The sequence below is a fragment of the Papaver somniferum genome, chromosome 8, assembly GCF_003573695.1.
Source record: "Papaver somniferum cultivar HN1 chromosome 8, ASM357369v1, whole genome shotgun sequence".
NCBI classification, from domain to species: domain Eukaryota; kingdom Viridiplantae; phylum Streptophyta; class Magnoliopsida; order Ranunculales; family Papaveraceae; genus Papaver; species Papaver somniferum.
This window is the reverse complement of record NC_039365.1, coordinates 28,697,616-28,721,623: the sequence shown is the minus strand read 5'-3', so window position 1 is coordinate 28,721,623 and position 24,008 is coordinate 28,697,616. Positions and strand designations below refer to the sequence as shown.

At 36.1% G+C, this 24,008-nt stretch overlaps 1 protein-coding gene across 12 annotated transcripts; it reads left to right on the top strand.

The window, feature by feature from the left end:
- Positions 1-19,944: 19,944 nt before the first annotated feature.
- Positions 19,945-23,580, top strand: LOC113304682. 12 transcript variants are annotated; one of them, XR_003338329.1, is made up of 6 exons: positions 19,950-20,253; positions 20,368-21,656; positions 21,852-21,907; positions 22,018-22,107; positions 22,837-23,035; positions 23,303-23,580. XR_003338329.1 is itself a non-coding variant. In XM_026553821.1 (5 exons), exons 1-4 carry the CDS (start codon positions 20,124-20,126, stop codon positions 22,892-22,894), a joined length of 330 nt encoding a protein of 109 aa, XP_026409606.1. In that variant the 5' UTR covers positions 19,962-20,123; the 3' UTR covers positions 22,895-23,035; positions 23,303-23,580. The 12 variants fall into 12 exon arrangements, 2 of the variants coding, with proteins under 2 accessions (XP_026409606.1, XP_026409607.1); XR_003338328.1 differs by having other exon boundaries at positions 19,945-20,253; positions 20,368-21,907; positions 22,871-23,035; XR_003338331.1 differs by lacking the exon at positions 21,852-21,907 and having other exon boundaries at positions 19,946-20,253; positions 22,871-23,035.
- Positions 23,581-24,008: the final 428 nt, after the last annotated feature.

The following is a 24,008-nucleotide window of genomic DNA, read 5'->3' as shown; positions in this document are numbered from 1 at the left end:
AGATGGAGTACATGCGTACATATGAATCACCTGAAGTTTATGAGTGAAGAGAGATCTCAGATTGAATCTCCTGAGTGAAGATATATCTCAGATTAAATCACCTGAAGAGAGATCTCAATTTGATTTTGGAACCTTGTTTTTGTAAAAACCAAATTAATCTGAAGTTCAATATACTTTTGATTTTTCTTGTAGAGATCAAAGTGATTTTTAGAAATTTAGAAATTCGAACGAATGAATATTGAGGAATCCGACCAAACAGATATGTTGGGTTTCTGTATTGAAAATGAAATTTGGTTTTGTCAGATTTGAAAAGTTGGAGATTGGAGGGAAGGCATAGCTGGTATTAGAATATTTTTTGAGGAAAAATATGTAAAACACAATTGGAAGTCACTCTCTCTCCTACTTGCCTTAAAAATTGTGCAAATTTCAACTAGGTCACTTAACAGTGGGACGGAGAGAGTATCTAAAAAATCATTACCTCTATCTCTGTCCACATATCTAAAAGGATTTCAAAGTTTCCAACAGATTGATCTTCTTCATCATCAGAATAATCAACAAGCTTAGGGACAACCTCTTCCTCTTCTTCTTCTTTGTCGGAAAAAGGGTACTCTACTAGTCTTAGCCCATAATATGCCATTTCATTTTCTACTGGATTAATGTTCATGATATGAGGTTTTGGGAACACTTTGGAGAAACCCAAAACTAGAATAGGATGACATATGATCAAAATTTTGATTTTCTTTATGCATGATTGACTACTTATGCTGCAATGTCCAAAATAGCACAAAATTAACTACAAACATAAAAGAAAGAAACACAGAGAAGTAACTGTGAGAGAGAGGAATAGATGGAAAACCTTTTTCTTATAAAAAAATCCTCATCAATGATTTAATCTTTTTATACTCTTCAGGAGGAAGACTTTTCTCTGCTGTGTACATCAAATCATCCTCCACAATAGACTTTTTGATATCATCAATTTTAAGATTAATATCTGCAATAGATTCTGCCATCTTTCAAAAGCCCTGGAATCAATCAACATATCATTCGCAGCAAAAAATGAATAAATTAGATCAAAATTAGGGTTTTAGGGAAACAATGTACAGATATCATTCACAGCAAAAAAGGAATATATTAGATCAAAAATTAGGGTTTCGGAGAAACAATGTACAAAATAATTCATGAATTGAAGAAATTGGAGAACCAGGGTTAGTAAGGGATAGTTCTGTTTGAGAAAGTAATAAGAAATTCAACGAAATAATTAAGAAAACAAAACTAATACAAGAAATTGAAGAAGAAGAAGAAGAAGAAATGTAAATGGATTACCAGTAAAATGAGATCGAGCAGTTTGGTTTATTGTGCCAGAAGGAAACCAAGAGAAAGAAAGAGAGGGAGAGGCTTTTGTTTATTTTTGTGTATTGTGTCTGTATAATCAAGATTTTTAAATGAGAGACCGACACGAGTCTTTTAGTTGACAGCAAGAAAGCACTGAGCGACTTGTAGCTGTAACGGAACCGGCCAGGATCCCTTTTAAACCCGGGCCGAAACCGGTGTAGGGAGTATAGGGAACGGGACTAGTGATCACTGTCGTAAGCGTCAAAAATAAATTACACTTTCTCACTACTCAAAATATATAATATAACAAGGGTAAGAAAGGATCATTCCCACAGAGAGGACTAGGTTGTCAATATGTTTCGGTTTCTTATGTAAAGCAATTGGGGGATTTTCTGATTTTTATATAACTAAAACAAAAGTGAATAAACAAAAGTAAACAAATCAATAAGAAGAAGATATTGGTAAAGGATTTCGTTTTCATTCACCAACATGCTCTCGTTATAATAACTAGAATTGATCTTTAATCTCAACTTAATCAAAAGCCCTAGGATACCTTGATAGCAATAATATCCCGCTAATTTCCTCTTGTCATCAACAAACACATTAAAATATGCGAGTATGAGTTCTATCTAAGAGAACAACCTAACGTGTAAAAGCACTAATCAAGTTTAATTCCCTAGATGCATTAAGTTCTATGAAATCAGGCCAATCAAAGCAATCGAACGTGGAAAACGCACTAATCCGATTTAACAAAGGTTATGACTCACTTGTGACTACTAGGATGTATCACTACAAGCAATATTCACAATTATGCTACTTGTATTCAAGGTGTATCCCGTTTACGTATAATAAACCCTAAACTAGTAATAGATATGATTACGAGTTCTACCAATTTGCAACTTGACGAAACTAATAATCAATCATACATGCGATATTTCTAGTGAATCATAATCGATAACTGTGAGACAAAACTAATTTATTGACCAAGAAACATGCTTTATAAAATCCAACTAAACCATAACCAATAATAAAATTAATTACTCATGGCATACGAGTTCATAACAAGAAGGAAGAGAAAACCTATCATGTTGCCAACCCTAGAAAACAAAAGTCGTGAAAAAGATTCCCTATCTCTAATCAACAACAATGGTCTCCATTTCTCTCTCTGGTTCCTAATTCTTCTCAGTCATTATCAGCTGTAACTACCTGTTTCTCTTCATCGATCTCGACCATTAATGGTGCAGCCATTTTTCAATTTCCATTTCCTTTGAATTTCAGGCAACTGGTAATGAGAGGAGAAATTCTATATTTAGGGTTATGTAATAAAACTGGGATGACTATATGCACCCCAAGAATTGTAGGACCACCACAGGTAAAACCCCTTATCCTCCACTATGCTCCCGATAGTGCCTGCACGTGAGAAATTCCGCTTTTTCTCTTCTTCGAATTCTTCCACCAACGGCAGCCGTCTATTACTTCTCAGATTCACATCTTCTCTTCGATGTCTCTTCATCACTAAAGTTGTCATGCTTTTCAGACAATTAATTTGCATCAGTAAAGCCGACATGCTTTTCAGACAGAGATGAAGAAATAAAAGCAAATAATTAGAAATAATTCGCCTCCAACATAGTTGCACATGAAATGACCTTTTTGCCTTGTTTTTTCTTCTTTTATTCCAAATGACTCCAAAGTACCTAAACACTCGAAAGCAAACATAAGGTACATAATTTACAAGAAAACTTACCAAAAAAAGCATAAACAATAGATAAATATTAAGGTGTTTTAGACACCTATCAAATTCCCCCACACTTAGACTTTTCTAATCCTCAAGCAAATCAAACAAAACTAATTCTAAAACATACATACAACTCTGTTTCGCCGAGGCTACGCTCACACTTAGCACGTATAACAAGCCTTTGAACCCCTAGGTGTCCCTAGTGGACGATTTTTAGTCTCGTGAAGGTTTACAAGAGGTGTACCTACAAAACCTTTTACTCCAAATCCGGCTACCTGTGACAAATTTATGAACGAATCCAAAATGTTTACAAGAGGAGGTACCCTGATGCGAATCCAAATTAATATATATGTAAATAAAGCTCTACTAAGAAAGTCGAATAAACCACAATACACGGAATCTAACTAACCACAATCACACATGGATAGATGGATATAAAGATAGATGTTTCCGAATGTTGACTAAGTGAACGGTGTTTACCATATCTGTCTGAAGGTCACCGCCAAGATGAACCTATGAATCCTATTGGATTGAGATACTAGTATGAATTTTAATGTCAACACAGCTGGCATATACAAGGGAACCAGCAGTCAACGATCTTAATTCTAGATCAACTCAACTGGCATATACAAGAGAACCAGGATTCGATTTATTAATTGAACAATAATAATAATATTTTTTTTTCTTCGAATTGACAACATGATTAGATCTTTTGGATCCAAGCGCATTCTTCTTTTCAGCAGATTACATGGTAATTCCCATGAATCCTGCATTCCACGCTTGTTTAGGCGACGGAGACAGGGGGAACACACACATATTGCTATCAAAGTATCAATCTTTATATATATATATATATATATATATATATATATATATATATATATGTATATAAACTCTCCGGTTGGTCTAATTGGTCTGGTCTTTTTTTTTAGTAACTCAATCACTCTGTTTCATCCTAGCAGTAATAACAACTCGATGTTAGTGACCCACCAAATCACTTAGAGAAACAAGAAGATATTGCAAAAAATAAAAACAGAAAGTGATATAGTGACATTCCGAGATATGGTAACAACTATCATGTTATTTGTAACACATGAGCTCTGTCCATCCCTTTAGTTAATAGGTTCCTCAACTCCTGTAACCAAGATGGTTCCATCCACTTATATTGGTAGTGTCATCTTAAAGGCAAAAGTTTCTAGATTTCGGAGTTTATAAAGCAATTTTTTTCTTTTTTTCTTTTTCTATGTTTCTATTTTTTTCACTAAAGGCATCAAACAAACTATACAAACATATAAATGCTCCCCCACACTTAAACTTTACATTGTCCTCAATGTAAAATTTAGTCATTCGAAGTAAAGTCCAAGGTGGGAAATTCCGCAAACGATATGCAAAAACAAAGATAAAATGCTTAAAAATAAAAAGATAAAGATAAAGATACAAAACCGGTGGGTTGCCTCCCACTTAGCGCTTGGTTTAAAGTCGTCATCCCGACTTTATCCTTGTATTCTTAGCCAGCGTCAGTTTTGTCCACAGCAAAACATGAGTGCACATCACTTGGGTATCTCATCACCTCAAAGATGTTGAAGCGAACAACCTCTTCATCAAATTACATTGTCAAGGTACCTTCAAATACATCTTTCTTTGTTCTAGCGGTTCTCATAAATGGTCTACCCAACAGTAACAGTGTAGACGAAGATGATTCACATCACTCATGTCTAAAACGTAGAAATCCACTGGAAATATTAGTCCTTTTACCTGCACTAAAACATCCTCAACAATCCCTTTCGGGTAAACATTAGATCTATCGGCAAGTTGAATAACTATACCGGTTTCCTTGAGAGGCATAAGATTTAAAGCATCATAATTGAAGTAGGCATAACATTAATAGAAGCTCCTAAATCTAGCATAGCTTTTGTAAACCATGTTTTATCAATAGTGCATGGAGTAGTGAAGATACTGATAGACACATTTTTGTGTCTAATTTGTCCTCAATGTCCGTATTGTTGGAACTCTATTTTTGTACTAATATTGTGTTTTTATGTATTTTAGGAAATAAATATTTTTGGAAAATTCGGCTCGAAAAGTTGATTTTGGCACCCGGAGGACAAGTGTTATTCGGACTCTCGCTTTTGGATAAGGGGTAACCTAATTACTAAGGGGCACCCCCAGGTCACCCCCAAGGCAGCTGCTATTCGCACCCCTACTCTGGATAGGGGGCTACCAGTTTCTTCCCCATTTGAAACGATTTTGGCGGGAAATTTCTAAACAGTTCTGGCAGAATTTCGATCGTCAAAATGAAGGGGTTATGGGTCGATTCAATGGCTGAAATTTGGTATAGAGATGTGATATAGGTTAAGGAACATAGTATGGGTGACATGATCGATCAAATTTGGCTGGAATTTTCGGTATGATTCACACACCCAAAACAGAGCACGTGTACTGTAACACGAGCAAAACTGAAGTTCTTGTGTGCATGGGGGAGTTCTGCTGGCGTTGAAGAGTGTTGAGGCGTGAATAAGTAGAATGGGAGCGTGCAGGATCAAAGTTAACGCGTGCATGGGATTAAAAATGGAAATTTTCGTTATTATTGGCAGCCGAGAATATTTGGATTAAATGGAGAATATATGCAATCAATGGTCGGATTTTTGGCTCCAATTCACCATAAATACAAGGCAAAACAGTTTGGGAAAGGTGTCGAGAGTCTGGGGGGCTTAGGAGAGCCAGAGAAGAAGAAATTCGAGTTTTCCCAAACTCGGTTTCTACTGCTGCTGCTGCTGCTGCTGAACATGAAGAACACGAAGAACGGACCTGCAACATCAGTCGTTTTTCTACAGTAATAACGACTCACAGCTGTGGGTCGTAATCAGACAGTCTTACTTTCCACAGCGTTTGCGACAGAGCTGCAACAATCTTATTTTGTCACTGAGGGTCGTAGTTCCCTGGTTTTATTGTATTTCTCATATTCTCATCATTTGTAAACCATTTTTGAGCCATAATAAATTATTTTGAGAACATTTTTACTATGATGTGCTAAATCCCTCGTAACCAAGGAAATGGAGGAAGCTATTCACGCAACATAAATGGGTAACTATTTCATTTAATTATATAATTCACCTAATCGCTGCTTTTGCAGAGTTTTAAATTATTTGAATGATTCTCTTAATTATTTGTTATTCAGTTTGATAGGTTATGCTTGGTTTAATCTCTTGATAATCTATGCTTAAGGTTTACAAATAATGTTTGAGAATCTGTATGATTGATAGTGAATTAAAGATAAAAGAGGACTTAAGAATTGAATAGAGTTTTGAAATATTTATCATTCAATTTTGCATAATAGTGGAATCTAGTGTCTTGGTTACCTCTCGCACCCATTGTTAATAATTTTGTATATAATTTTATTAAATCTTTAAATTTATCCTTCACAAGCCCGAGATTTTGAACCTCATTACTACAACCCACGAAAAATCATTAATCAGATACCGGGATCCTTCAACTTAGGTGGGAGTTTCTTTCGAAGATATGCCGAAGAATTCTCCCCCACACTCATTAACTCATTACCGTTTAGCTTGTGCTTGTTAGTGCACAATTCCTTTACACACTTTGCATAGCGAGGGGTTTGCCTAATTACTTCAATGAGTGGAATATTCACTTGGACCTTCTTAAAAACATCTCAAATATCCCTATCTGTTGCACCTTCTTATTAGCTTTAGCAAACCTGTCAGGAAAAGGTAGAGGAGGACCATAAGTAGAAACAAGAGGTTTAGACTTAGATTTAGTTACCTCAGGAGTTTGGGGAAAATCGGTGTTCTTCTCCTCCAAACCTGGTTTCTTTGGGGATTTTTCTTTACATGAATCAGTAACTTCGGGTTGCACAAATTGTGTACCACCTCCCAACATTATAGCATTGACACCATCTCTTGGGTTAATAGGTTGGGAAGGGAGTTTCTCACCATTTTGTGCATGCAACTAATTAATCTCATGGGCCATTGAGCCAACTTGTGCTTGCAAGTCCTTGACTGCACCCTCCGTTCTTTGCATAAAAGATTTCAGCAACTCTTCCATATTTGTCCCCTGATTTTGAGGTTGTTGTTGTGGTGGTGGTTGACCAACTTGTGATTGCAACTCCTTAATTTCATTATCCTTTTTCTGCTGATTTAAGTTCGCTAGTTGTTCATTTTGCTGTACCCCGGACATTAGAGCCTCCACCAAAGTAGCCATCTTTTCCAATTCTGGATTATGCCCTTGTTGTGGTTGTTACACTTGTTGTTGGAACTCACTCGGATGGTTGTAAACATAACTTGTACTTGCAACTTGTTCGTAAGTGCTAGAGTAAATACCATACGGCTGAGTTGAGAAAATAGCATTGACATGCTCTACGTTCTCATAAGCTGGGCGTGATGGTTTTACAAACACTGCTGCAATTTGTTGCATCATTGCCATCATATTGCTCATTTGTTGACGTAATTCAATAATCTCGTCAACTTGATTAACTTCCTTGGTAGGTGGTTCTGATCCACAACTTGAAAATTGTTGAGAATTTGTTGCCATACTCTCAATCAACTCTCTAGCTTGTGTCACCGTCTTTTTCATAAGTGCACCACCACTTGCAGCGTCAATAAGATTTCTATCACTTGCTTGAAGACCTTCATAAAAGTATTGGATAATCATTACGTCACTAAATTGGTGATGAGGGCAGCTTGCTACCAATCTCTTGTACCGTTCCCAACATTCATACAACGATTCCCCCATATTTTGTTTCATCCCACAAATCTCCTTGTGAATTTGAGTAGCCTTTGAGGCAGGAAAATATCTCTCTAGGAAGAGTTTCTTCAACCCATTCCATGTTGTGACACTTCCGGGAGGCAAATAATACAACTAATCCTTAGCATTATCCGCCAACGAGAATCGAAAAACTTTCAAAATTACACCATCCGCATCAGTTTCCGCTGGAAGCATGGCCATGAAAATGGTGTAGAAGTCCATAAGATGCTTGTTTGGGTCTTCATTCACCATGCCATGGAACTTTGGTAATTCTCTAAGCAACCCCGGCTTGATCTCGAAAGTAAAGTTTGTTTGAATACACCACTGTTGTGTATCCAGCTTGTGAGAAGCCAAGTCCTTAAGTGTACAATTTTCATCACCCATTGCTTCTTCTTCTTCTTCAAAATATGGTTCTTGTTCAACCGGAACCCCTTTTTCTACAACTTCTTCATCTACTTCCAACTTTAGTTCTTCCGCCATGTCAACTCTTGCTTGGAGTATTGTTCCTTGATGAGTAGTTATCCCGCACCTTTGATAATTCCAATTCTTGGTAGCCAGGGATTAGTACCTGAAAAACAATTCTCACAAACTAGTCAGAAAAACGAAACAAGGAATAAGAAGCAAAGATAAAATCAAAAATAATAAAAAGAAACTAAAAACTATATAAGAAGCCGTATGCATCCCCGGCAGCGGCGCCAAATTTGATCGCTGTCGTAAGCGTCAAAAATAAATTACAGTTTCTCACTACTCAAAATATATAAATAGCAAGGGTAAGAAAGGATCATTCCCACAGAAAGGACTAGGCTGTCAATATGTTTCGGTTTCTTATGTAAAGCAATGGGGTGATTTTCTGATTTTTAAATAACTAAAAAAAAAGTGAATAAACAAAAGTAAACAAATCAGTAAGAAGAAGATATTGATAAAGGATTTCGTTTTCGTTCACTAACATGCTCTCGTTATAATAAGTAGAATTAATTTTTAATCTCAACTTAATCAAAAGCCCTAGGACACCTTGATAGCAACAATATCCCGCTAATTTTCTTTTGTCATCAACAAACACATTAAAAGAGGTGAGTATGAGTTCTATCTAAGAGAACAACCTAACGTGTAAAAGCACTAATCAAGTTTAATTCCCTAGATGCATAAAGTTCTATGAAATCAGGCCAAACAAAGCAACCGAACATGGAAAACACACTAATCCGATTTAACAAAGGTTATGACTCACTTGTAACTACTAGGATGTACTACTACAAGCAATATTCACAATTATGCTACTTGTATTCAAGGTGTATCACGTTTACGTATAATAAACCCTAAACTAGCAATAAATATGATTACGAGTTCTACCAATTTGCAACTTTACGAAACTAACAATCAATCATGCTTGAAGCCTCAAAAAACTAGGCACTTTAGATAACATACGATATTTCTAGTGAATCATAATCGATAATTATGAGACAAAACTAATTTATTGACCAAGAAACATGCTTTGTAAAATCCAACTAATCCATAGCCAATAATAAAATTAAGTACTCATGGCATAGGGTTTCATAACAAGAAGGAAGAGAAAACCTATCATGTAGCCAACCCTAGAAAACAAAAGTCGTGAAAAAGATCCCCTCTCTCTAGTCAACAACAACGGTCTCCATTTCTCTCTTTGGTTCCTAATTCTTCTCAGTCATCATCAACTGTAACTACATGTTTCTCTTCATCGATCTCGACCATTAATGGCGCAGCCAATTTTCAATTTCCATTTTCTCTGAATTTCAGGAAACTGGTAATGAGAGGAGAAATTCTATATTTAGGGTTATGTAATAAAACTGGGATGACTATATGCACCCCAAGAATTGTAGGACCACCATAGGTACAACCCCTTATCCTCCGCTATGCTCCCGATAGTGCCTGCACGTGAGAAATTCCGCTTTTGCTCTTCTTCGAATTCTTCCACCAACGGTAGTCTTCTATTACTTCTCAGATTCACCTCTTCTCTTCAATGTCTCTTCATCACTAAAGTTGTCATGCTTTTCAGATAATTAATTTGCATCACTAAAGCCGACATGCTTTTCAGACAGATATGAAGAAATAAAAGAAAATAATGAGAAATAATTCGCCTCCAACAGTAGTTGCACATAAAATGACCTTTTTGCCTTGTTTTTTCTTCTTTTGTTCCAAATGACTCCGAATACCTAAACACTCAAAAGCAAACATAAGGTACATAATTTACAAGAAAACTTAGCAAAGAAAGCATAAACAATAGATAAATATTAAGGTGTTTTAGACACCTATCAACTAGAACCCTTAGAACCGATTGTATGGGGTACGAGGAACGGTTCTAAGCTTTTTCCCGAATGTACATGTACCTGAAAACCCGGTTAGGGAGTTCCCAATCTGTTGTTATTCCATTGAGATTTTTGTAGAGTCTCCCAATGTCTCTTGTTATTGGATAAAGACTTTTTTTAAGTCATTTAAATTCTCCGAAACTCTATGTTATTGGATTAGTCTTTCATAAGAGTCACTCCAACACTCATGTTATTCGAAAGAGAATTAAAAGTCACGTACTTGTGTTTTTTAAAGATTTAGAGAGACTTTTTTTTGGAAAATAGGCATGTAGAAATCTCTCCCAAAGAGGTGATATTTTCAGAGACTTCAAAATTTTTGGAATTTTTGGTTTTGGGAGTGAACCAAATTTTTTCTACCTCCCTTTATGGTTTTGGGAGGCTCCATGTTCCATTCTGTTTTCCATAGTAACATTTCTGCACCATTTTTTTAGACTTTGGCTGAGTCGTATAGAAACAATAGAAAGTATGAGAAAGCCTTAGGTTATATGTCGATGCTTTAACAGCCAATGCTACCGCCACAAGTTTTACATATCAAGAGCTTGCGCATGCCACTAAACAAGAATTTCTTTTACGTGAAGGTGAAAACGGGTATATCAAGTACTGCAACTGTGTGAGAACCTTCCCCCTCTTGCTGACGAGGCGAAAAAGTATTTGCAAATTATTTTATTTTAAAGATTATGAGATAATTGATACTCAAGATTCCAAGTATGATATGCAAGATTAGTTACTGCGCATAGCTTGTCTGAGAACTGGATTGTCCAAGTATGATATGTGAAATCTTCCCCATGATAGCTTGTCTTCTATGGTCAATTTGGATAGCAGGTTCGAGATTGTGCATAATAGCAAGACAGAAGAACCTACAACCATCATTGCAAGGTCCAAATCGATGATGCTAATCACTCAAATAGACAATCCCCTTCATCGAATTGCTGCATTAAACATAATTAATCAAGGAATCCCAAGTTGGGTAGCTCCGCCTGAGAACTGGATTAAATTTAATACAGACGGCGCCTTGATAAGTGCATAACTCATATTATTTTAGTGTCTATTCCATACTTGTTTAAGCTATTATTCTTACATATTTTCGTATTATTACTCTTGTTTTCTCTTGTTTTCCACTATTAGGTGAATCATCGAAAAAAGATCTACAAAGTGCTGAAAAGAGCTAGAAAAAGAAGTATTCCAAGTATCCAAGTGCCCAAGTCCAAGAGAAGTGGAAGAAGTGCGATGAAAAGGAGCAAAACGCTCAAAATCAAGAGAATGACCAAAAACCGATCTTAACTCATTCAAATTAAGGATTTATCATCATAATCTTGAAGAAAATTGAAAGAGTAGAAGAATGCAAAAAGAACGAGGTCATTCCGAGTTCGGACGAAGAAGTTGTGGCCAAAACAAGCTTTTTATTGAATACCGAAGACAGTAAAGTAGGTGTACGGGTACGCTTACCTTAGTTCCGAAAATTTCTGCTGGAATTTGAGGTACGCATACTGGTACCCATACTTAACAAGTAGGAAAACGTGTATTTGCACTTTGGAAGGCCTAGGGGCACGTTTGGCGTCGTTATTTCTTATTTTTGGGTCGGGTTCTTAAACCGAACTAAATACGTGAAGGCCAAGCAATGTAAACCTATAAAAAGGTATTAGGTTATGTAAAATGAGATTATATCATTAGGTCACGAAATTGTAAGCTTTAGAGAGGAGAAACAACATACGGAGCGATTCTCAATCGTAACGTTATCTCTTTACTTTTCTCATATGTATATCATGGATGTTTCTACATCCATGAGTAGCTAAACATCTATTGATTGAGGATGAATTCTAAGTTGTAAACCAGATTTGAGTTATTATATTAATCTACTTTGAAGTTCTTCATATTAATGAATCTGACAAGTGTGTCTACACTAAACTTGTGAATGATGCATGAATGATTGTATGCTTGTATGTTGATGATATGCTTATACTTGGTACAAACATGGATGTAATTAATTCCACTAAGAGCATGATAAATGAGAACTTTTACATGAAAGACTTAGGCCCCGCAGATGTAATCTTAGGGATGAAAATTGGAAGAAATTCTAACCGTTATAGTCTTAGTCAATCTCATTATGTTGAATCCGTGCTTAGAAAATTCAATCATTTTGATTGTAAACCTGCTCATACTCCATATGATCCTTATTGTAGACTCAAAAAGAATAAGGGTAATGGAGTGTCACAACTTGAATACTTTATAGGAAGTCTGATGTATTTGATGAACTGTACTAGGCCAGACATTGCTTATGTTGTGAGTAGGTTAATTAGGTATACTTGTAATCCAGGGAAGGAACATTGGAATGCACTTTTTATAGTGTTGAGGTATTTGAAATACACTTTGACCTTTTGTTTAAATTATGAAGGGTACCCTTCCATCCTTAAGGGATTTGTGATGCAAAATGGATATCGGGCTCAGAGGATTCTAAGTCTATGAGTGGGTATGTTTTCACTCTAGCAGGTGGGGCTATTTCTTGGAAGAGTTACAAAAAGACCTGCATAGCTCGATCCACTATGGAGTCTGAGTTTATTGCGTTAGATAAAGCAGAAGAGGAAGCCGCTTGGCTAAGATGCTTTTTAGAAGACATTCCTATCTGGCATAGGCCTGTGACATCTATATCTATACATTGTGATAATCAAGCTGCCATAGCTAAAGTTAAAAAAATCTACTATAATGGGAAGTCTATACATATTCGTAGAAGACACGATACCCTGAAAGAACTAATATCAAAAGGTGTTATTTCCATTGAATGGTTAAGGTCCAAGGAGAATATCGCGGACCCTTTGATGAAAGGTTTGTCCAAAGAGATAGTTATTAATGCATCGAGGGCGATGGGGCTTAGGTTCACTAAATAAACTTGTCATGAAGGATACTCAACCTTCCTGACTGGAGATCCCAAGATCAAGTTTTTGAATGAGACAACTAATTTTTGGCGGGTCAAGGTAAACACTATCATAAAATTTTATTCTCTGCCCCTTCCCTATGGTGTAGACGTAATAGTGTGACTGCATGTGGAGGATGACTTTCAATTAAGTCTTAATGAGTTCTATAGTTTCAATTTATGATTGAAGTGGGGTGTAAACACTCTTGATGGAACTCACCTATCTGTATGTGGAAGTGGGCCGCTTCCTATGAGAATAGAGCTGATTTTCTAGAGCATTCTGAGAAACGGGATTTGTCCAGGGCCAAAAAGGACACAACGGCACGAAGTTGACAACACCTAGAGAGATATCACGTGTGGTTATTATCGCGGATTACACCAAACGATTGCAGTTCAAGACATCGCGTTCAGTGTTGGTCAAGTAGTTCCAGCAATTTATCACTAAGCAAAGGTTCAAGACCTCATGGACACCTCTTGCCTAAGTGGTATTTCTCACTTTTCGTTTTCTGATTTAATCGGTATTTCATTAATGTGGGGGATTGTTGGAGAAAATGAGTTTTACTGGTATAGTTTTATAGTCTTGGTGGGAATGGAGCTCAGGGTCTTTGAGTCTCTAAGAGCACGTACTCATTTTCTATATAGCTATTCATTTATGGATAGTTAGTAAAACAATGTGGGTGGAATGGGTAGGGCGAAATATTCTTGGTTCCACTAAGACTTGGGATTAAGGCTCGCGCTCGTGCTACCACCGTGGACAGGTCAACCAAGACTCATCATTTTTGGACAAAATCATTTTGAATTATTTCTTAAACATTTTGAAAATCAAATTAAATTATGTCTTAAATGTGGGGGGCGTGTGACCCGAGAGAATTTATTTTTCTTAACAAAAATATTTCTTAACGACTTTATGTGCATGGATGACGACATTTTTCTTACCGTCTTTGACTGTTTTATGACCGAATTATGTCGACATCATGCAACATTATTTCGCACATTAATGTGCATTGATTTCACCCTCTCCGTTTGCCTATAAAAAGAACTCGACTTCTTCATTTCAATTTGTATCCAGAAGAGCTACTATCCTATTCTTTTCGTCTCCCTCCCTCTGTGAGCTTTTTACTTTCATTCTGTGCCATTGCTGATGAGTTCGTAAGAGTGGCAAGTACTGTAGTGCTAACATTGCTTGTAACGGGCAGTTTTATCCTGGATACGACTTGACCACAGGGTATAGGCATCACTCATTCTTTAGGTGTACCGGTCAACTATCGTGTTAAGGACAACGTGTTGAACACGTGACTCTGTCCTCTGTTTGATGTCCATTGGGTGTTTATTTACCTTTTCATAAATTTACTTCTAACATCTTCTTTTAGTGTTTTATTGTTACAGTTGCAATAATCTTAACACGATAATTCTTTTCTGTCTGTAACAATGGGTAAGAACGATGTTGAAAGGCCTGCTAAATTTTATGGGAAAGGCTTTAAGAGGTGGCAGTCGAAAATGTTATTTTTTCTGAGTTACCATGAGATGGATTCTTATGTTCGGAAACCTTTTGATGAATCCTTGAATGATGTTGGTCATGAGTCTGTTTTAGGAGAATGGAAGAGAAATAACTACATGGCTAAAAATCATATTATGAATTGTTTAGAGGATGCTTTGTATGATTTTTACAATTCTAAGGAGAACTTTTCTGCTTTTGATTTATGGACTGCTTTGGAGGCAAAATACCAAGCTGAAACTGCTGGAAGTAAGAAATTCTTGGTAGCTAGGTTCATGGAATTTAAAATGTCGAATGAAAAATATGTGGTTGATCAATTCCTTGAATTCCAGCAAATTATCAATGAGATTCTTGCGGAAGGTATGGTGATTGATGAAACTTTTCAAGTGTCTGCTGTCATTGAGAAATTACCTTCTTCCTGGTCTGAGTACAAGAAGAAACTGAGACATGAAACTGGTGAAGTCACTATAGTTGATTCGGGTAAGAAGATTCAAGTTGAAGAATTGTTGTGCTCCAAGGACAAAAATGTATCTTCTTCAAGGGACATGTCTAACAAAACTCATGTGATTGAACACAAAGGTTCTAATGCTGAAAAGGTGATAAGAACCGAAACAACTCCAAGAAACCCTCTGGCAAGAAAGGTATGTTTCAGAAACCTAAATATAACATTAATAAAATTAAGGGTGATTGCTATGTATGTGGAAATCCTGGCCATATGGTGATTAACTGTAGAAACCATAAGGACCTTAAAAAGAAAAATAATGCTAATTTGGTTGAAAACAACAAAGACGAATTTTCTGGCACGGTGTCTGAAGTAAATTTGGTAACAAATGTGAGAGACTGGTGGGTAAACTCTGGGGCTACCAAACATGTTTGTGGAAGCAGAGATATGTTCACCTCCTATAATAAAGTATGGGAAGGCGAGAAACTCTATAAGGGTATCTCATCTGCAGCTTCGGTTGTAGTAAAAGGAAAAGTTGGGCTCAAGCTCACTTCTGACAAGACTCTCACTTTGAATGAAGTTCTTCATGTTCCGTACATCTGCAAAAATCTTGTTTCTTATGGTGTTTTAGATGATAAGGGTTTAAAAATTGTAATAGAATCTGGGAAATGTGTTGTAACTAAGGGTAAGGATTATGTGGGGAAAGGTTATAAGACTGGGGGTCTATATAAGCTTAATGTAAACTCTGCTGTAATGAATAAGAATGATTATTCTGCTTATGTTTTTGAGTCTTTGAATGTTTGGCATGGTAGACTTGGACATGTAAATTATAAGTCAATGCATAAACTAGCTAATGTAGGCTGCGTACCCAAATTTAGTTTGGAAAAGGAACAAAAATGTGAAATATGTGTAGAATCAAAGTATGCTAGAAAACCTTTTAGCAAAAATGTTCATAGAAATTCTAAACCCTTAGAATTAATTTACTCAGACCTAGTTGACATGAAATCAGTTCAAACTAGAGGTGGTAAGAAATGGTTTGTTACTTTTATAGACGACTGTACGAGGTATTGCCATATATATTTGCTTAAAGGTAAGGATGATTCCTTAGAATCCTTTAAAATGTATAAACTAGAAGTTGAAAACCAATTGAATGCTACCATTAAAACATTAAGGTCTGACCGTGGTGGTGAGTACATAGTTCCGATAGGAAATTTTCGTGCAAAACATGGCATAATACACGAGGTTACCCCTCCTTATTCACCTCATTCCAGTGGTGTAGCTGGACGTAAGAACCGTACCCTTAAACATATGATGAATGCCATGTTAATTAGTTCAAGATTACCTTCAAACTTGTGGGGGAAGCTTTCCTCTCAGCTATCTATATCCTGAATAGAGTACCCTTTAAAGGATCAGATAAAACTCCATATGAATTGTGGAAAGATAGAGAACCTTCTTATGCATACTTCAAAGTGTGGGGGTGTCTGGATAAGGTTCATATCCCAAAACCTAAAACAACCAAGATAGGACCCAAAATTGTTGAGTGTATCTTCATAGGGTATCCTGAGCATACTCCTGCATATATATTTATAGTTGTGAGTTCTGAAATTTCTGAAATTGGTGTGAATACTATTATGGAGTCTAGGGATGTTGTATTTTTTGAAAATATTTTTCCATTGAAATCTGACTCTCATAAGAGAGGTTTTGATCCCCTAGATGTCCGTTCATCCAGTCAGTCTTTACCTTTAAAAGAAGATGAAGTAGAAAATGAGCCTAGGAGAAGTAAAAGCGCAAGAACCAAAACCTCCTTTGGACATGACTTCGTAACACTAGCAGAGTCTGATCCTCAGACTTATAGAGAAGCCATGACTTCTCCTGAAGCTCCATGGTGGAAATAGTCTAGTATTAGTGAAATGGAATCCATTAAATAGAATGATACGTGGGAGATAGTAGATTTATCTCCAGGGTGTAAGGCCATAAGACGTAAATTGATCTTCAGGAGGAAACGTAACATAGATGGAACTTTTCAAATATACAAGGTTAGGTTAGTAGCTAAAGTCTATAAACAACAAGAAGGTGTAGATTTCTTTGATACTTACTCACCCGTTATGAGAATTACTTCCATTAGGATGTTAATTGTTATAGCTGCGGTTCATAACCTAGAGATACATCAAATGGATGTAAAGACAACTTTTCTAAATGGTGAATTAGATGAAGAAATTTACATGGAACAACCTGAGGTCTTTGTAGTGAAAGGTTGTGAAAACAAAGTTTGTAAACTGAAAAAATATTTGTATGGATTGAAACAAGCACATAAACAATGGCATGAAAAATTTGATCATGTAATGTTTTCTAGTGGTTTTAAAATTAATGAATCTAAAAAGTGTGCCTATACTAAACTTGTGAATGATGCATGTTTGATTGTATGCTTGTATGTTGATGATATGCTTATACTTGGAACAAACATGGATATAATTAATTCCACTAAGAGCATGCTAAATGAGAATTAGAAGAAATTCTAACGGTTATTGTCTTAGTCAATCTAATTATGTTGAATCTGTGCTTACAAAATTCAATCATTTTGATTGTAAACCTGCTCATACTCCATATGATCCTTATTGTAGACTCAAAAAGAATAAGGGTAATGGAATGTCACAACTTGAATACTCACGAGTTATAAGAAGTCTGATGTATGTGATGAACCGTACTAGGGCAGACATTGCTTATGCTGTGAGTAGGTTAAGTAGATATACTTGTAATCCAGGGAAGGAACATTGGAATGCACTTTTTAGAGTGTTGAGGTATTTGAAATACACTTTGACCTTTTATTTAAATTATGAAGGGTACCCTGCCATCCTTGTGGGATTTTGTGATGCAAACTGGATATCGGGCTCAGAGGAGTCTAAGTCTACGAGTGGATATGTTTTCACTCTAGCAGGTGTGGTTGTTTCTTGGAAGAGTTTCAAACAGACCTGCATAGCTCTATCCACTATGGAATCTGAGTTTATTGCGTTAGATAAAGCAGGAGAGGAACCCGCTTGGCTAAGATGATTTTAGAAGACATTCCTTTCTGGCATATGCCTGTGCCAGCTATATCTATACATTATGATAATCAAGATGCCATAGCTAAAGCTAAAAACAGCTACTATAATGGGAAGTCTATACATATTCGTAGAAGAGACGATACCCTGAAAGAACTTATCTCAAAAGGAGTTATTTCCATTGAATGGTTGAGGTCCAAGAAGAATATCGCGGACCCTTTGACGAAAGGTTTGTCCAAAGATAGTTAGTAATGTATCGAGGGGGATGGGGCTTAGGCTCACTAAATAAACTTGCCATGAAGGATACTCAACCTTGCTGACTGGAGATCCCAAGATCAAGATTTTGAATGAGACAACTAATTTTTGGTGGGTCAAGGTAAACACTATCAGAGAATTTTATTCTCTGCCCCTTCCCTATGGTGTAGACGTGATAGTGTGACTGCATGTGGAGGATGACTTTCAATTAAGTCTTAATGAGTTATATAGTTTCAATTTAAGATTGAAGTGGGGTGTAGCAATAAACACCTTTGATGGAACTCACCTATCTGAATGTGGAAGTGGGTCGCTTCCTATGAGAATAGAGCTGAGTCTCTAGAGAATTATGAGAAACGAGATTTGTCCAGGGCCAAAAAGGACACAACGGCACGAACTTGACAGCACCTAGAGAGATATCAACTGTGGTTATTATCGCGTATTACACCAAACGATGGCAGTTCAAGACATCGCGTTAAGTGTCCATCAAGTAGTTCCGACAATTTATCACTAAGCAAAGGTTCAAGACCTCATGGACACCTCTTGACTAAGTGGTATCTCTCGCTTTCCGTTTTCTGATTTAATCGGTATTTCATTAATGTGGGGGATTGTTGGAGAAAATGAGTTTTACTGGTATGGTTTTATAGTCTTGGTGGGAATGGAGCTTAGGACCTTTGAGTCTCTAAGAGCACTTACTCATTTTCCTTTGAGTGAATGAAATAGGACCTTTAGTCCTACATTGGGTATAACTAAAGAGGATATCCACTATATAGCTATTCCTTTATGGATAGTTAGTAAAACAATGTGGGTGGAACGGGGTGGGGCGAAATATTTTTGGTTCCACTAAGGCTTGGGCTTAATGCTCGCGCTCGTGCTACTACCGTGGACAGGTCAACCAAGACTTATCATTTTTGGACAAAATCATTTTGAATTATTTCTTAAACATTTTGAAAATCAAATTAAATTTTGTCTTAAGTGTGGGGGCGCGTTACCCTGGTGAATTTATTTTCTTAACAAAAATATTTCTTAACAAAAATATTTCTTAACGGCTTTATGTGCATGGATGACGACAATTTTCTTACCGTCTTTGACTGTTTTATGACCGAATTATGTCGACATCATGCAACATTATTTCGCAGATTAGTGTGCATTGATTTCACCCTCTCCGTTTGCCTATAAAAAGAACTCGACTTCTTCATTTCATTTTGTGTCCAGAAGAGCCACTATCCTCTTCTTTTCGTCTCTCTTCCTCCGTGTGCTTTTTTACTTTCATTTTGTGTCACTGCTGTTGAGTTCGTAAGAGTAGGAAAGTACTGTAGTGCTAACAGTGCTTGTAACGGGCAGTTTTATCCTGGATACAACTTGATCACAGGGTATAGGCATCACTCATTCTTGAAGCGTACCGGTCAACTATCGTGTTAAGGACAGCGTGTTGAACACGTGACTCTGTCCTCTGTTTGCTGTCCACTGGGTATTTATTTACGTTTTCAGAAATTTACTTCTAACATCTTCTTTTAGTGTTTTATTGTTACAGTTGCAACATCAAGAGTATAAAGCACAGTTTAGCTAACTTTGTCTGTGTAAGTGTTGATGAGGATTTTTCCTTGAGAAAGATAAATCCATGGATGTGGTTGTCCAGACCACACCCATTTTCTGCATGCGTGCCTTAGATTTTAAAGGGAGGAATGAGTAACCGTGCATGCCCAATCGTCTCTCTCGCTATTTGAGTGAAAAAATCCTCCACCCTCGAATTCTTCGTTATCCACGGCTTCTAAAACCTGATATCCAATTTCTTCGTCTTCCTGCCTTTAATCATTAACCATGAAACACACAGGTTCCATTTTTGAGGATTATTTGTTAATCATGGGGATGTTCTTCATGATTTTGAGTTTGGGCTTAGTTCCCAAGGAAGATCAGTCAGAATTTATTTTGAATAAAACTCCAATTACTGGTATGATTTTTTGAGTCTTAGTTCTCCGATTACATGAAGATTCAAATTTTGGTTTGTTATTTGTATGAAATATTTGGTTAATTTTTATAATTTTATTTTTGTTCGTGCATCCAGATGTAAATGTGTCCTCATGTTGGAGCACCAAAGAAAGACGGGCTCAAACCCTAGGAATAAAAAAACTCAGAAGAATTAAAATATCAAACCCCGTCTGTGAATCAAGGAGATGGGAATTATTCTTCCTTTTGTTTTCTCTTGGTTGTTTGATAGAATTGATTTGATGAATTGGATTTTGTTTCATCGATGTTGTGAGTTTTGATGAAATAGTGATGGGTAATTGGGGCGATTTACGTTTTATTTTTTTGCTAAGTACACAACTGTATTCATATGTGTAGAAATTGCATCTCTGATGTTGTCGTTTGATCCCAATACACGCAGCCTTGATAATTTTGTTATGCTTTAGGACATATGTGATGTGTATAAACCATTCCATCTTCCATCATTTGCACTCTTTGACTATACAAACCTCTGCATTTTATTATGTGTTGTCTAGGGGTTGTTCATTTCTTCATGTATTACAATTCTTCCCAAGCAGAATAGTTTTTGATAGATTTTGTTCAGTGGGATATGTAAGAATAGAGATTCCAGAACATTAAATAGTGACAAAAGATGAAGCTTCTTAAAATAAAGTATCTACCGACAGAATTGAAGCTTCTTATTTAGTGTAACTATGAAATTTGAAAATCTTAGGCTTACCCTATTATATATCATTAAGTTTCTTTTTGTTGAATTGGTTTAACTATTCATCTACTTTGAACTTATTTGAGGGTCTGTTGTGGTTTGAGTATCAAGAAATTATAATTTTGTGTGAAATTAGATTCTTAGTTTTTATGGTCTTTTGAAGGGTTTGGGTCTGGGTTAGAATTTTATAAAATGGAAGTTGTGGTGGTTGATATAGATTTTTATATAAAATTAGAACTACTATGAGGGTTTGTGTTTAACTTTGAAGGAATAGAAATTCTATGAAGTTATTGTGTTTTTGGCATGAAGAATTTGAAATTGGGTCCCGAAGAAGGTAAGATTTGAAGTACAAGGTGCCAACGTTGGGTTGCAAGATGTGAGGAGAAAGTCTATTGTTAGAAAAACATTCACAAGAAAGATACATATCGATTGCATTTCCAGCTTTTTTTAAAAAAAAAAAAAAAATCACGCAAAGGTCATCTGCTGAAGTTGTTACTTTTGAACTTTTGGTTCCATATAGATTTTGTTATATTGCTACATTATTGAGTTCATTTTTATCTATTACCCGCTTACATTTACTGATTTGTTTTCTTATGTAAAGGTATGACCTACTCTGTAAAAGAAGACCAGTGCCTCACAAAGAGTGTATAGCCATGGCTTCTGAGGTAATCATCAACATGGTAGTGATGCAGTTTTCTAGGTTGATAGCCAACAGTTTTGCATTTCTGATTGTTAGAAAAACGTCTTAATTCATGGTAAATCAAATAGAAGATAGAGAACGAACCAACACCCAGATACCAGGAACATCATTAAATAAATAGACGGAAGTTTGCATGAATTTTGGTAACTCACTATGACAGAAGCGGCGAAATATGGAGGAGGATTTGGTGTTTATCATCCCAAAAGAGATAAGGAGGTTTAGTTCTGCACATTTTCCAACTAGATTTTCCATTGAAATTTATCTTGCATTTGGTATTTATGGTGCACGATAGACTTATCTCACAAACCAAAATGTTCATTTGGAAGTCCAAATCCTGTGATGGAGCATTTGGTGCATATGATCGCCACATGTGGTAGTGATGACATATCATGTTAATCTGATCTTGCATATTACAGGTAATATATATTAGTTAGTTTCTCTCTTATGTTGTTTTATTTTGTGAATATGGTATTAGTACCGGAGATGAAAAATTGATTTAACTTCTTGAGGAAGTAGGCTGCCCCTGAAACATCTTTTGATGAACAAATAATTTTTATTTTGTTTCTAAGCTATTTCTTAGAATTCACATTTTCTTTGTGAGATGTGACGTAGCTTGCTTTTAGGTTGTAATCATGTTTGAGGGCATGGTCTTTGTCCAATGATGACACCGAGGAGTCGTGTTTATCATTTAAGGTTACAAGTTTGGTCTTAATTCTTTGTTAGAAAGGAAGTTTAGATTAGGAATCCAGTTGAAGTACCTATATTTAATCGTGAACAGTTGGAAAAGAAAACCTGGGTCTTTAAAGGACCAAATGACTAATGGTTCCATCTTTTATCATTTAAAGAATGTTTAACCAAGATAATGTGTTGTGTGTTACATGGTCAGTAGCAACAATGTTGTTTCCAACATTATGATGTCTATCATCATTCTTTTGAAACTTTCAGATATCACACCCCTCTTTAAGTACACCCTAAATGTTTTTCTTGCGATCATCGTTTCTGTTGTTATAGGCTTAGTAATACATGTTTCAGCTTAAGTTTTTAGGTAAGAACTCTAAATAAATACGTTATGGGTTCTCTGTATGATCATAAATTCATAAAATGCGTAACTGAAATATTTAATTCTATTGAATTTTTATCTACAGATATTTCACTCATGAGAACATTGGTTATTAACAGCTTCCAGTTCATACAAAAACATAGTAACTGCTTCATCCTACATGGCAAACGAAACAAAACAACAACTTCTAAATCCTACTCAAGCATTCATCTCGAACCAGTCCAAATCAAAAAAACAAGTTGCCAAGCAGGAAGTATGCGAGCCAATAATTTATCACCACAAAGGTACATAAGTTTATCGGTTGCCATAATAAGTATGAAAATGGTCTTCAGTCACTCTAATATTGTTAGACCATAAGTAGTATATATTACAGTGAACTAATTATGCTAATAAAATGGTGAGAAAATCAACCGGCTTCCATAATGTAACATTGTAAACATTAAGCTTATCATATGGTACTTGAGTTGTCAATATTATTCGCCAAGTGTTGAGAATAATGTTTATTGACTACTTAAAATTTGTTGGTCTAATTTCTTTGTCTTTTGCCGCAGTTAGGTAATTCAAGATATATGAAGGATCGGAGATATGGCATGAAGTTTCACATGCCATGACACAAGTTATGATGGCCTCGTGGTACTTCGAGGCATCATCTGTTTAGCAGTGGAGAATACTGGATCCTTGAGCTCCCCTGCAAGTATTGCTCCTTCACATGGATTTTTTTTTTCCTAGAGTTAGCTCTAGCATATGGCTGTGTAACTACAATATTTGTAGGGATAATTAATATTCATCCAGCACTGTAATTAAAATGCCAGAATCAACAGTTTTCTTATGCCTCCCTCACATGGTGTATAACGAAAAAAATGAAGAAGACCAACATTTGCATTTTATATACTAAATGAAAAATATGGTTGGTCCTAAAAGAGAGTAATTTCATTCTCTATAAAAACATACATATGGCAATTTGTGACCAGACTGCTCCACAATGAAAAGAGGAAGATTGTTTTTCCTTACGGCTACCAAAGAGGTTGATGATTCTAGTGGCGACCATGGGCACTTATTGTCAAGTGTAAGAAACGATAGGATTGTATGAGCGACTTTGCAAGTTAAGTATATGGTCTTAAAAATTCGTATCCGTAACAAAAACAATGTGCTCGATCATTGAAAGATACAGGAAAAATCTGGAAAGTATGTTAATGGGTGAATGTGTATAAATGTGGGTAAATATATGATTGACACAATTTTGTGTCTGAATTGTCC